This window comes from Peromyscus eremicus, chromosome 4 (assembly GCF_949786415.1).
Source record: "Peromyscus eremicus chromosome 4, PerEre_H2_v1, whole genome shotgun sequence".
In the NCBI taxonomy this organism is placed as follows: Eukaryota; Metazoa; Chordata; class Mammalia; order Rodentia; family Cricetidae; genus Peromyscus; species Peromyscus eremicus.
Genome location: NC_081419.1, coordinates 64657828 through 64671805, shown reverse-complemented (window position 1 = coordinate 64671805; position 13978 = coordinate 64657828). Strand labels below are relative to the sequence as shown.

At 35.8% G+C, this 13978-nt stretch overlaps 1 protein-coding gene across 1 annotated transcript in view; it reads right to left on the bottom strand.

Annotated features, from left to right (window-relative positions):
* The window catches only part of LOC131907795 (fibrous sheath-interacting protein 2-like), a 79940-nt gene extending 71578 nt beyond the window's left edge, over positions 1-8362 (bottom strand). The window contains exons 1-7 of the mRNA XM_059258888.1: positions 8258-8362; positions 7853-7978; positions 5246-5407; positions 3971-4060; positions 2773-2912; positions 1585-1726; positions 701-811 (exon numbers count right to left, since the gene is read on the bottom strand). Of these exons, the coding sequence (XP_059114871.1) occupies positions 701-811; positions 1585-1726; positions 2773-2912; positions 3971-4060; positions 5246-5407; positions 7853-7978; positions 8258-8362 (876 nt within the window). The remainder of the gene's footprint in view (positions 1-700; positions 812-1584; positions 1727-2772; positions 2913-3970; positions 4061-5245; positions 5408-7852; positions 7979-8257) is intronic.
* Between the last annotated feature and the right edge of the window lie 5616 nt (positions 8363-13978).

The following is a 13978-nucleotide window of genomic DNA, read 5'->3' as shown; positions in this document are numbered from 1 at the left end:
CTCATACACATAAACTAAAAATAACTATATCTTTTTATAAAAAATGTAAAAGAATGTGCTTGCTTTAGGAGTAAATAAATATTTATAAGAAGATTGTACATTGTGTGTGTCTGTGTGTACTTAGCAGTTGGTAAGCTCGTAAAAGGATTCTATAAGCTGCTGTTTCTCCTTATAAGGCTTTATGTTCTAAATCACAAAGCACAACATATTATTAAACTTAAAGGGAGTAAAACTTTTTAAAAAATGAAGGAAAAACAAAGAATATTTACCAAAACCTTAGCGTTCTCTGAAAGAACATTTTTATAAGAGTAAGATTTTTATGGGAATTAAAGCTACTGTTGTATTGTGAAGATAAATCCAAAAGGGGTTACATCAAATAATGGAGCAGTGCTTTTTACATTATAAAAAAAGCATTAGACAGGAGATGTAAAAGTGTGCGTATCTGGGGATAGTGGCTTTGGCAGTGGGTGCAAGGCCCGTCTGTTCTCAGAAAGCTGAAGCCTGCAGGTCTCTTGGAGCCTGTCCAGGAGTTCATAAACAGGCCGTGCACTTAGCAATAGCCAGGTGTTTGTTTCTTGAACTTATAACATTTAGTTTTGCAGAATATATATTTTTTGAATAATTGGTCACTCAAATATTTACTCTGAACATCCAAGCTTCTCTTCCACCATCCCAAGAAAGAACTTAGAGCTCCCACTACCTTTCTGTCACTCTCTTCTTGGCTTTTGCGCCTCTGTTCCTCCACCCTCTGCTCTCTCTTGGCATCTTCTCCAATCTTCGAGAGCAGCAGCATCTCCTTTGTCTTCCATTCCTAGGGTACAAAGAAGTACCATACAGGTGAGAGTGTGTTTTGTTTTCACGGAAGATGCGTTTGTTTCCACCACCAAGAAAAAACCAGCAAGTTGTGGGCCCAACAGTTACGGGCCGGATATGTGCAAGTCATCGGTGCATTTCGAACAGGCTTTTCTTCGGGCACGTGTTTTAAGAAAGCAGACATGAGGCCGGGAGGTGCTTCAGGGGTGAGGTGCATGCTGCCAAGCCAGTTAACTTGAGTTCAATTGCCAGAACCCTCGTAGCGGGAGGAAAGAACTGACTCCCATAAGCTGTCCTGACTTCTCCCACTGCACTGTGCGATGTGCATACATAAATTAATAATTTTTAGTTAAAAATAAAAATTAGCTATGGTTAAATTTTACTAAAGATAACTTAAAAATTATTTCCCATGCACACTCATTCAAATTTAATGAAACTTGATGCCATGCTTTGTAACTTTTTTGTTTGTTTGTTTGTTTGTTTGTTTGTTTCGAGACAGGGTTTCTCTGTGTAGCTTTGCGCCTTTCCTGGAACTCACTTGGTAGTCCAGGCTGGCCTCGAACTCACAGAGATCCTCCTGGCTCTGCCTCCGGAGTGCTGGGATTAAAAGTGTGTGCCACCACCACCCGGAGCTTTGTAACTTTTTTACAATGATCTTTAAAAACAAAAATTTATTCATTATGCAGTTATATATTCCTCTACAGTTAAAATTACTTACAAATGGAAAAACTACACATTTTTATTCCTCATAACATTTAATTCACCTCTTACCTCTTCAATTTTTCTACGAAGATTAAGTTTTTTTCTTGTGTATTCCCGTTGCCATCGCTCTTCTCTGTCCATGCGGAGCAGGCGCTGCTCTTCTGCTGTGCGGTCAAGCTGTTCTAATTCTCTACTGATCATATCCAGATATCTGAGTGAGAACAAACATATGATTGCAGGTGAACTAGGAGCTTTATCATCATACTCCAAGTCAAGCCCTGCCTGGCTTGTCATGAGAATTTTCATAGCGTGTTTTTATTTTGATGTTTTATCAGTTCCATTCATCATTCAGATCAGACGCACTCATAATGTCTGCCTCGTTTTTAGTTCTTCGTTTTTCCATGCATATTTGTTATCAAGGTCAAAGAAAGAATGGGAACAAACTGATTCAGTGTTTTACACAGTGAACAGTAAGTCAGTGGGTTTAGAATCTGGACTTACAACACAACAGAAAACAAGCAAGGCTTCAAATGCGTTCACTGAAAGAATGTTTTCAGAACGAAGTGAGCACTAGGCTCTTGGTAGCAACACAAACCCCCACTGAAGGCGGGGACAGCAGTGTGTCTTATGGCACTGCTGGGAAACAAAACTGCACAATATCAGAGTCACGTAACATAAAAGGCTCACTCTTAGTAAAGGGAAGAGTGGAACATCGTTTTGCTTTCAGGAAGATAAATTTGGTAATGTAATGCTAATTAATGATTATGAATGAGAAATAGCTGAATAAATTCGCAGTTATTTTAGAATGTTTGTTTTCTTCAGATATACTAAAACTTTGTTTTTATTTGGACTGATTTCTCCAAATTTAATGCTGTCAGTTTTAAAGGGCGATTATAAAAAGTTGCTTTTCTTTTTAGCTGCTGCTAAAATAATTTCTCTTATAGAATGGCTCTAAGATATGGTGCTTCCTCCAGTTCTCACTTCATTAGCTCTTGGGTTCCCAGAAAATTCAACTCCCCTGTAAGAAGTTTCCACTCACAGCTGTAGGACCAAGATTCCTTATCTCTTTACCTCTTTGATTTCCCTTCCTTTCTTTCTCCACTCAGGAATGAAGGGGAGTTAAACATTATTTACTACTTAAGAAAATGAAAGTCCTGCTTACAATGCTTTTTAATATAATTCATTTCACACACACATACACACACACACACACACACACACACACACACACACATTATGCTATAACTTCAAGCTCACCTGTGTCTTAACAAACGTTCTTGGTCTTTGATAGACTGTGTGTTGTCCTGTAACAACCAGTTCTGGAACCGTGTGATGTCAGAACAGTGAGGATACTGGCTGGTTTCTTGCAGTTTATGTAGCTGTTTTGTAATCGATTGCTATATTTTTTTAATAAAAGAATGTCAGAAATATATAATGTTTTTACATTTCCCAAAAATATAATCATTAAAATTCCTATATTTTAATAAATGGTAAATTGTTTAACTGCATTTAATTCCATTTTGAATCCATTTCAAATGTGGAAAAAAAGAACTACAATAAGACGTTTTCTCTCTAAAAATAAGAGACAAATGTTTTAATTGTTCATTAATACTACATTTTCTGTCTGCCTATTTTTCTATTTTTTTTTTTTTTTTTTTTTTTTTGACACAAGGTCTCACAACATATAACCCAGGCTAGCCTTGAACTCACAGTTCTCCTGTTTCAGCTTGCAGAGTGCTGGGATTTCAAGTGTGTAAGATCTTAGTCATTCTTATTTTTCTCTAACATTCTCATTTGGTAATATAAAATTGGGAGCACACAGTTGCCTCATTTTGAGCTTTCTTGACTCTTAAGAAAAATATGAATCCAATTATACATATCACACACACAGAGAGAGAGAGAGAGAGAGAAGAGATGCATGCTATACACAACTTTGATTCAAGACTAAAAGAAACAAGCATAATCTAAGAATTGTATCTCATTTTTGTGAATTTTTGTGAATAAATACAGAGTATGTATATAGATACAAACACACAGTCTACCCGTTTCTTCAGTGTTATGTAGGATATTACAAATGTAACAAAGGAAATCAGCTGTTTCTAAGACTGTTTTGTTTTTTGTTTAGGAATTTTTCTAGTACTACAAGCAGCTTCTAGTGCCAGCGAAGGTCTAAGTAGCTTATCTGACTTACTGAATTTTTATTTACTGAATTGCTTACTAAATTAACAGCTAAATATAAATAATAATACTAAATATTAATGTACTGATGATATAATCTAATCCCTTTTCTCTTATTGGGCAAATGTTGCAACTTACAAATATTATTCATTTCTGCCCAAATTTCACATAGAATATCAGCAATTAAACTTCAAAATATAAGACAATATCACTCACACACACAGAAAAAAAACTTTTATATTCTATTTAAACCAATAATTTTAAATGCACGGCTTACCTGTTCTCTTACATAGTTTCTTTCAAAGTCTATTTTTAAGTTCGTAAGATATTGCCTGTATTTATTCAGTTCCCTCAAGTTACATACAATCTAAAAATAAAACAAAAATGAATAAATATTTAAAATGTATAAAGACTGAAAATCATAACAGTCGCTTATTAGAGGAAAAAAAGAACAATGACAATTTTAATGACACAGTGTGAAGAGTGTAAAAGTATTAGCAATTTGATAGGTGATACCTCTACATTTGTAAGCAAGGAATTTCTATCTAGAAATAAAAGTTTCTTATTGTTATATTATAATAAGGGATTAATAATTCACATATAACTGTAGTTATTAAAATAGTAATTATAATTAATTATAATTAGAGTATGATTGTAAATACAATGTTCAAATGCAATAAGAATATCATCTCAGGATGCTAACAAACTACATTTCCTACATTTCTATTTCAAGTTTTTAAAATATAAATCATACAAGAAAACAGAACCATTACAGACTGAAAATAGAGAACTATGATTCAGCTCGAAACATTAATATACCTTTGCCTATTTAAAATAGTTGACAATATTTTTTATGTTAAACATAAAGGTTAATGGAAATAATCACATGTGGAAGCACTCATTTCTGATCTCTGAGTATTCTATAAAACTGACCAACAAGTATCCTATTGCAATAATGTTAATAGTGCCACTACAGAAAGACAACTCCTGAAAAGATACGGTACCTGCCAAGGCTGACCTACTAGGACGTCAGGGATGTGGTGAGGATGGAGTGTTGCAGATCAACAGCCTAAGTATAATTGATCCTAAGGTAGAGAGACATTCTTTACCCACCTGAATTGTAACTAACAGATTAAAAACCCTTTTTAATCTATTAACAAAACCCTATTTTCTACTCATCAAAGGGCTAAGAATGCTATTCACATAGCATCCAACACATATAGCTGAGACTTCTTTGCTTGGCTATAACCACTTCTCTGATGTTTCCACCAACATATTTTAAAGGTCTCTTGATTTTACAATTTTGTTTGTTTAGTTTTATAAAACTTCATGATGTTATTTCCACATTAGATCATGGAATTTGGGGTAACCTAAGTCTGTGTTCCAGAGCAATGGACATTCATTTTTTACTCTAGAAGAAATTATTTCTTATTCTTTTAGGAGAGCAGTGTTTTTGCATCAAGGGACTGGCTTCCCCTTAGGGTAGGGGAGCAAACACAAAATAGTCTAAGTTTTCATTGATTAAGAAAAAAAAAAGCAACCTTCAACTCACTTTGTTATTGCTAGTGATGTAGCCACCTTTCTTTAGCCTTCGCAGAATATCTTTGCGCTTACAGTATGTTCTGAAATGTGGATCATGGAGACTTTTATATTGGGTTTCAAAAAGTCGACAGTAAGGATCACTCAGGTTAAAATCATCCGAAGATTGAAAAAGCTGCATACACAGACATTAAATATTACAAATATAAATTAATGTATTTTCACTTTTAATTAACCTGCTGACATGACTGAAAAATCAAACATGCACTTTAAATTTGAACTAGGAATAAGCAAGCAACAGGAGGATTTACTTAGGTAAGTTTCTCTTCTTCCCCTTACCCATGTGAAGTAATTTAAACAGTCGGCCCCACTCAATCAGTTCTTTCATCTTTTTCATCTTATGAACACAAGAGAAGGGAAAGAGAAACAGAGATAAGGGAAAGAATGGGAATAGTGTATGATTTGCTTTAAGAAATAAAGCCAATTCTTGGACGCTGTCTTTTCTTTCTCTCCTTGTATCAAGAAACTATACACAATAGAAAAAGGATATTAATTATTCTGTTTCAATCATCTGAAAGTGAAGAAAAATAATGGAAAAATCTTTTACCAAGATTAAATGGAAATGATGCATGAAAACAGTGTAGAACTTAGTTGCTAAATACTAAGGATAAAGAATCATAGTGTCTTGGGACTTTTAACAAACCCAAAGCACTTTGAGTATTAGAGTCATAAAGAAAATCAATGTCTATGTTATAAAATTCCATATACTGAAATAGTAATTTTAAGGCATATTTACAGAAAATGTTTTTTGTCCTATGTTAACAGCAAACACAACCTCACACAATAAATGTTAACATATAAACATAATTTTACCATGTAAATATAAATATTATCATATAAATAGCATAATAAACATAACCATATAAAAGAATGAATGGACAGATAGCCAACTAATGTTCATGATTCCCTATTATATTTTTACTATGAAGGAAACACCTAAGTTATTTAATCTCATTTATTAACCAAAACATTATCAGAGTAAGGTTTTGGTATGAGTTCTCAGTTACTTTTTCAAAGGGAGAATAATAATAGCTTATACAAGCACTTTTAAAGATGAAAAGATAACTGAAAGAAGAATGTATAAAAATGTGCTAATGTTGTTTTTGCATTCTTTCAGCTTTAATGCTTACTAATACAATGCCAAGTCAGAAAACAGGTGATGATGTTGGAGTATGTGGGGGGAGCTGAAAAAGCAGAGGTCATGTGCCCTTGTTTGTAGGCTTCTAATTCAATTTACACTACTACATAATATTGTGCACCAATCAAGAGGATCCTGAAGGTACCAGTTTGTGATCTTTGTTCATTTCTTAAATCCTGGAGAATCAGGTGGAGTAGGGAGTCTAAAAAGAACTAGAAGGCAGAAGGCAAAAAGGAAAGCCTAAGGGAACATGATAACAGAGCAACTCTTCCTTTACGTAAAACACTTAACATTTTGTTAAGTCACTGAGGTCTTAATGCCACAAGTTTAATACCTTTCAAAGGTCTAATCATAAAAGTGGACTGAATGACTACCAAAGCTTCCCAGAGAACACCAGTCCCCCTGTAGTTTAAATTTAGTGAGAATTGGACCAGATAAGAGGTACACATCATTAAGAGAAATATATGTCAAGGAAAGAATTGATTGTCTCTCTTAGATGATATTTGACTGTCAACTCTTTTTAGATGTTGACTTTTAGCAATGACAAACACATTTTTCAATATTAATTAAAGTACCCACTTAACAAAAATATAATAAGTCTTTTTCAGAATTATTTAGTCAAGAACTGGAGGCGGTTAGGGATGGGACAAAAATCTAAGCATTTAAGGGAAATAGACAGTATCATAGATTTTAATACAAATGATGAGTGTAATCATTCAACATAAAGAAATGTGAATTCTAAGCAAAAATATATTGGTGATCCTCTAGAATGACTCAGATTAACAAATTAGGAAGAAAGAAGAGTAAGTATGGAGACAAACTGAACAAAAATAATGAGTGATGGAGGTTTGTTTGCATGGGCTTAAAACATATCTACTGGAAGAATTCATTCTGAAGCTATGAAAGAAGGAAGAGAGCTAAGCTGATCACAGGGGTTTCATCATCATAGAAGCCGGACATTTTTCTACCTACAAGAATTATAATACTAAACATGAAAAATAATTTCAAATCTATTTTTTAACTTACTGCATGAGATATCATTTGATTAAAAAAAAATGTCTTTCATTGAGAGTTTAGCACCAGTTAGTACTGATTAAAATCCTAGTACTAATTAATAGCAAATAGTAATAACCTTTAAATCAAATATTTCTAAGAAAAAAATCTAATACATAGGCATATAAAGGGCTTATAATTAAATGTTAGTATATTGCTATGTAATATAAATTAAAATAGGGCTGAGGACCTAAATCCTTTTGATCATGATTCTATAAAGCCATGCTGGATGAAATTGCTTTATTCACAATCTAAACAATGCCTGTGGTACGATATCTGTTAGTACACATTCTCCTCATATACTCTCAGCAAGGAGAGTACAACATTGTAATGTAAGACAATTCATGTAATTATGAAAAGTTGCCTTACCTTTTCACCAATATTCGTCATAAAATATACAGTATCAGTTCCTGGAATCACGGGCAGCTTGACTCCAAGAGGAAAATCTAGTAGCTGAGCGGCTCCCACCCCTGGAATTCGGACTTTGTGTACCCCCTGTGAAATAGAATCAGATAATTTGTCTTTTCTTTCAGTAATAATCTTTTGCTTTGGCCCATCTCTTCCAATAACAAGGATAGAAATCCAAGAATCAAAGGGTAAGATCTGAAGGGCACACCCTCACAGTGTACCTCTCTTTAGCCAGCCTAGGACACCCTGCTATAGCCAGACGGGAGCTGGTGAGCCGATTCCTGTTCCCAGGCCCGAGGCCCACAATGGCTACTCCCAGGCCTGAGACAGAGGACATCCACACTGGCCCGAGGCCACTCCACTTACATCTCCGCATTGCTGACTGCCCTCAGCCACACTGCCGATGCCGGAGGCTGCTTGGTTGGCAGCCAGTTTGGCGGTCTTGTAGCAGGCGCTGAGGTACTGCTCCATGACAGCCTGAGCCTCAAGTCCTCCCTTGACGCTTCCTGGCTTCCTTCACCGCGGTCCCTCAGTTCCGAATGACCGGTGCCAGCCCCCTGCGGCCCCACGAGCTTACGTTCCATGTGGAACTGTGGAGGCCACACAGAAGATCGAGTGCCTCAAATTGGGAAATTCGGCCCCAGGGAAGCAGACTGTGACGACCTCGATCGAAAGTCTGGTTCTCTTGGAAACCGTCACCCCTCAGGCAATCCAAACAAACAAATGAAAAATGTAAAATTGTGCTGGGTGGGAGGCTGAGAGAACAGAGCCAAGAGGCAGCTAGTTTCTTCTTCACCAAAAAAAAAAAACTACAAGCGCTTCCACACACACCTAGTGTCTAAGGCCAGGCTATGTATCCATCTTCTGCAAGGAAACATTGTAACCCAGTTCTCATAACTTCCTGTGTTTCTGTCTTTTTATTGACTTTGGCTGAGCAAAACACTGATATAAGAGATTAGCATCTATCTTCTGCAAGGAAACATGGTAACCCAGCTCTTGTAACTTCCTGTGTTTCTGTGTTTTTATTGACTTTGGCTGAGCAAAACACTGATAATAAGAGATTAGCAGAATGCCGTCAGTGGTCATTTTGTTGCTACATTTCTTTAGCAGAAACAGTAGGATTTGGTTTTCCCTTCGGTCTATGGCTTATCTAGTTTCAGGTTCTTGGCCACCCAAGCAATGCTGGGGATGGGTTCCATCTCATGGAGTGGGCCTTAAGTCCAATCAGATATTGTTTAGTCCCACAAGCTTTGTGCCGCTGTTGCACTAGCACATCTTCCATGCAAGTCATCATTGTAGATTGAAGGGTTTGTAGCTGGGTTGACCTTAACTTTACCCATTGGTAGCATGCAGAGTACCTATGGTAGCTTGAATGAAAATGGCCACTATGGACCTATGGGCTATAGGGAGTAGCACTATTAAGAGGTGTGGCCTTGTTGGAGTAAGTGTGGCTTTGTTGGAGGAAGTGAGTCACTGGGGGTGGGCTTTGAGGTCCTCAATTGTTCAACTTAGTTCCATTGTCTCACTTTCTTCCTGCTGCCTGCCAATCTGGATATAGACCCTTCAGTTACCTCTCCAGCATTGTATCTGCCTGTGTGCCACTATGCTTTCTTTCCACCATGATGATCCTTATAACAGTTGCTGTGGTCATGGTGTCTCTTTACAACAATAAAACAAACTCTAACCCAGTACCATGAACACTAGTCAGCAGGGGTGTAGGCTTTAGATAGGCATCAGCTCCACTTCTCTGTATAACTTCAGTGAGTTATATAGATGCTATTTTCAACACTAGGGTCACCATCAGTTTTTGGAAAGCAACCAAGTGCCTTGGAAATAGCCTGAGTTATTTGGGAGTTTTCACTAGGTCCCTTTGGTCATCAATACAATTAGTTGTAACCCACTCCTAGAACTGGTTTCTTCATATGACAACAAGAGAACTCCAGCTGGGGCTCTGACTCTCCATTATTCTAATAAGATCACCTTTATATATTATGTTTTGTAGGAAGCTTCTATTGCACTAGGTTTCCATAGAATCCCTCAACTGGCCCTTAGTGTTTGCTATATTCCCCCCCAACTCTCCCCTCCCCTTTATTTTCCCTCCCCTTCCCATTTGATCCTCACATTCCAGTCTTGCTCCAATCCATCTATAACTACCTATTTTATTTTCACTTCTTTGGGTGATCTCATCCTCCCCCTATTCACTTACTTTATAGCTAAACTCCGTAGTTTTATGGATTATAACTTGTTTATCAAATAAGGGGATATATAAATATTTGTATTCTTTAATCTAGGTTAACTCACTGAAATGATTTTTTATAGCTCAATCCATTTACCTGAGAATTTCATGATTTCGTTTTTTTTTTTTTTTTTTTTTTTTTTTTGGTTTTTCGAGACAGGGTTTCTCTGTGTAGCTTTGCACCTTTCCTGGAACTCACTTGGTAGCCCAGGCTGGCCTCGAACTCACAGAGATCCACTTGGCTCTGCCTCCTGAGTGCTGAGATTAAAGGCATGTGCCACCACCACCCAGCATGATTTCATTTTTTAAACAGCTGATTAATATTCAATTGTGTAAATGTAACACATTTTCTTTATCTGTTCATTCTTTGGACATATGTCAAGGCTGTTTCCAGTTTCTGGCTATTATGAATAGCACAGCAATAAACATGATTGCATAAGTATCTCTGTAGTAAGATGTATTTTGGATAAATGCTCAAAAGTGGTATGGCTAGATCTTACGATAGATATATTCACATTTTCATGAGCAACTTCCACACTGATTTCCACAGTGGCTGTACAAGTTTGTACTCCGACAATGGATGAATGTTCTGCTTATGCTACATCCTTGCCATCATGAGCCACTGTAGCTGAAGTTTTCCTGGTCCTGCCTTGCCCACAGTCAGGACAAAGCTCTCCTACTCGCATCCCCGAAGTAAACACATAGAAACTTATATTACTTAAACTGTTTGGCCTAATGGCTCAGGCTTCTTGCTATCTAGTTCCTCTATATTAAATTAACCCATTTGTATCAATCTATATCTTGCCACGTGGCTCGTGCTCCTCATCGGGGCAGCTGGCAGCGTCTCTCTCCCTCAGCCTTCCAATTCCCAGAATTCTCCTCTCTGTCCTGCCTATACTTTCTGCCTGGCTACTGGCCAATCAGCGTTTTATTTATCAACCAATCACCCACTGCAAGCCGCCATTTGTTTTATTGATCTTGGTCATTCTGAATGGTGTAAGATGAAATCTCAAAGTGCTTTCGATTTGCATTTCCCTGATGACTAAAGATGTTGATCATTTCCTTAAGTGCTCCCTGCCACTTCTGTTTACTCTTTTGAGAATTCTGTTTAGATCTGTATACCATAATTTTTATTGGATTCTTTGTTTTCTTGAGTTCAGTTTTTAAAAGTTCTTTATATATTTTATATATTAGCCCTTTATAGGATGTGCAGCTAATAAAAAGATTTTCTCATTCTGTGGGCTATCTGTTTGACCTTTGCCATATAAAATCTTTTTAATTTCATAAGGTCTCATTAACTAATTGTCCTCAGTGCCTATGCTTAGAGTGTTCTGTTCAGAAAATCATTTCCTGTGCCAATGAGTTCAAGACTGCTTCCCACTTTCTCATCTATCAAGTTCAGTGTATCTGGTTTTATGTTGAGGTCTTTGATCCATTTGGAGTTGAGTTTTGTGTAGCGCAATACGTTTGGATTCTTCTACATGCAGTCATGCAGTCCCTATTGTCTACTTCTGGCTTCTTTATAAAAAAAAATCAGGTGTGTACATTTATGTCTGCATCTTTAATTGAATCCATTGATTAACATGTCTATTTCCTGTGCCTTTTCCATGCTGTTTTTATTACTATATCTTTGTAGTATATTTTGAAGTTGGGGGTGGTGATACCTCTAGCAGTTATTTTATTATTTAGAGTTGGTTTATCTATCCTGGGTTTTTTGTGCTTGTATATGAAGCTGAATATTATCCTTTTAGTTTTTGTAAAGAACGTGTTACATTTTTGATGCAGATTGCATTAAGTCTATAGACTGTTTTTGATAGGATAGGCATTTTTACCTTGTTAATCCTATAGATCCATGGGAATGGGATATCTTTCCATCTTCTAAATTTTCTTCAACTTCAAGTATTTTACTTGCTTATTCAGAATTACCTCAGGATATATTTTTAGTCTTTTGTGAAAGGTATTATTTTCCTAAATTCTTTCTCAGTACATTTGTCATTGGATATAAAAAAGATTCTGACTTTGGTTTATTGATTTTGTATCCTGCTATTTGCCGAAAGTGTTTTTTCCGTTTTAGGAGTTTCGCAGTGGAATCATTAGGGTCACTTATGTATACTGTCATATCATCTGCAAATAAAGATACTGTGACTTCTTTCTTTTCTATTCATATTCCCTTGATCTCCTTTGGTTGTCTTGATTCTCTAGCTAGAACTTGAATTACTATATTGACTAGGTATGCAGAAATTGGATAACCTTGTCTGTTTCTGTTTTTAATGGAATTGCTTTGAGTTTCTCTTCATTTAGGTTGATGTTGGCTTTGGGCTTGCTGTAAATTTCTTTTATTATTTATGTTGCGGTATGTCTCTGTATCCCTTTTCTCTACTGGACTTTTATCATGAATGGTTATTGGATTTTATCAAAGACTCTCTCTAATTCTAACAAGATGATCATATAGATTTAATCTTTAAGTCTGTTTATATGGTAGATTTTACTTATCAGTTTACATATGGTGAACTGTCTCTGCATCTCTGGGATAAAGGCTACATGTTTACGGTGGGTGCTTTTTTTTTTATTTTTTAGGTGTTCTTGCATTCGGTTTGCAAGTATTTTAATGATTATTATTGCATCTCTGTTCATAAGGGAAATTGGTCTATAATTCTCTTTCTCTGTTGAGTCTTACTTGATTTAGGTATCAGCATAGTTGTGGCATTGTTAAACAGATTAGACAATGATGCCTCTGCATAAAATTTAATAAAAAAAAAATCTAAGGAGAGGGCATCAAGTACAACCAAATAGTTCAAGACACCTTGCCTAGCCATTATTTTGTGGAATAATTGCAAAAGCTGATTGACTAATTAAAACATCAGTGATGTGAAGAGGATGGAATGTTGCAAGTTCACAGCTAAATTATTTGGAACCATCTTTCCCCTCCTTAATAGTCACTCATTACCCACCTCTGGATGCGGTCCAAGCCCTTGACTTCAGAATTCACAAAAAAAAACCCAGCCTCGTCCAACTAAATGGCTAAGAATGCCATCAAGTAGTGTCTGAGGCCTGTAGCTGAGAAGTCCCTGCATTACTCTCACAGTTACCTAATGTTTTCAACAACATATTAGGAAAGTGACTTGATTTATGACTTTCTTTGTTCTATTACTATCAGACTTCATGAAACTATTGTCATGTTGAACTATGGAACTTGGGGTAACTCATATCTGGGACGTGATCACTCATATTTGTCTCAGAATAAAATAACTCTAATCCCCTTTGAATGTTTCTTGCCTAGTTATCTGTGAAATAAAATGTTTTATTTCTTCTCTGATCTTCTTACGATTATTGCCTTTAATTTGACCTTTTATCCTATCAAATACTTCAAGTGCCACATTGACTATTGGTAATGACAGCAGCCTCATCTTATTTCCACTCTTAAGAGGAAATGTTTAATATTTTAATAATGATATAATATGACACATGTCAAAGAATTTCAAATGTAAATTTCATAGATAAATTATTCTCTTTTATTCCTAATTTGCTAAATGTTTTACTTTAAGTAAATGTTGAATTTTACCAACTATTTCTCAGTCTATTTATATGATTATGTAATGTCTCCTTTATTCTATTTATTATTAATTTTCCAATTTGAATTAATTTATTAGCCGAGATGAGGCTAATATTTTCATCCTTTTGAAAATGGCTGTTTTTTATTTTTTTTAATTGTGTTTGATATTTTTAAATTTTATTTCATGAACAAGATTTCGGTTTGTCTGTGTAACTATTCCTGCATCTTCACCATCCTGCTAATCTTAGTTATGTTACATGTTTCCCATTTAATGAAATGGACACTGAAGTGATTTGGA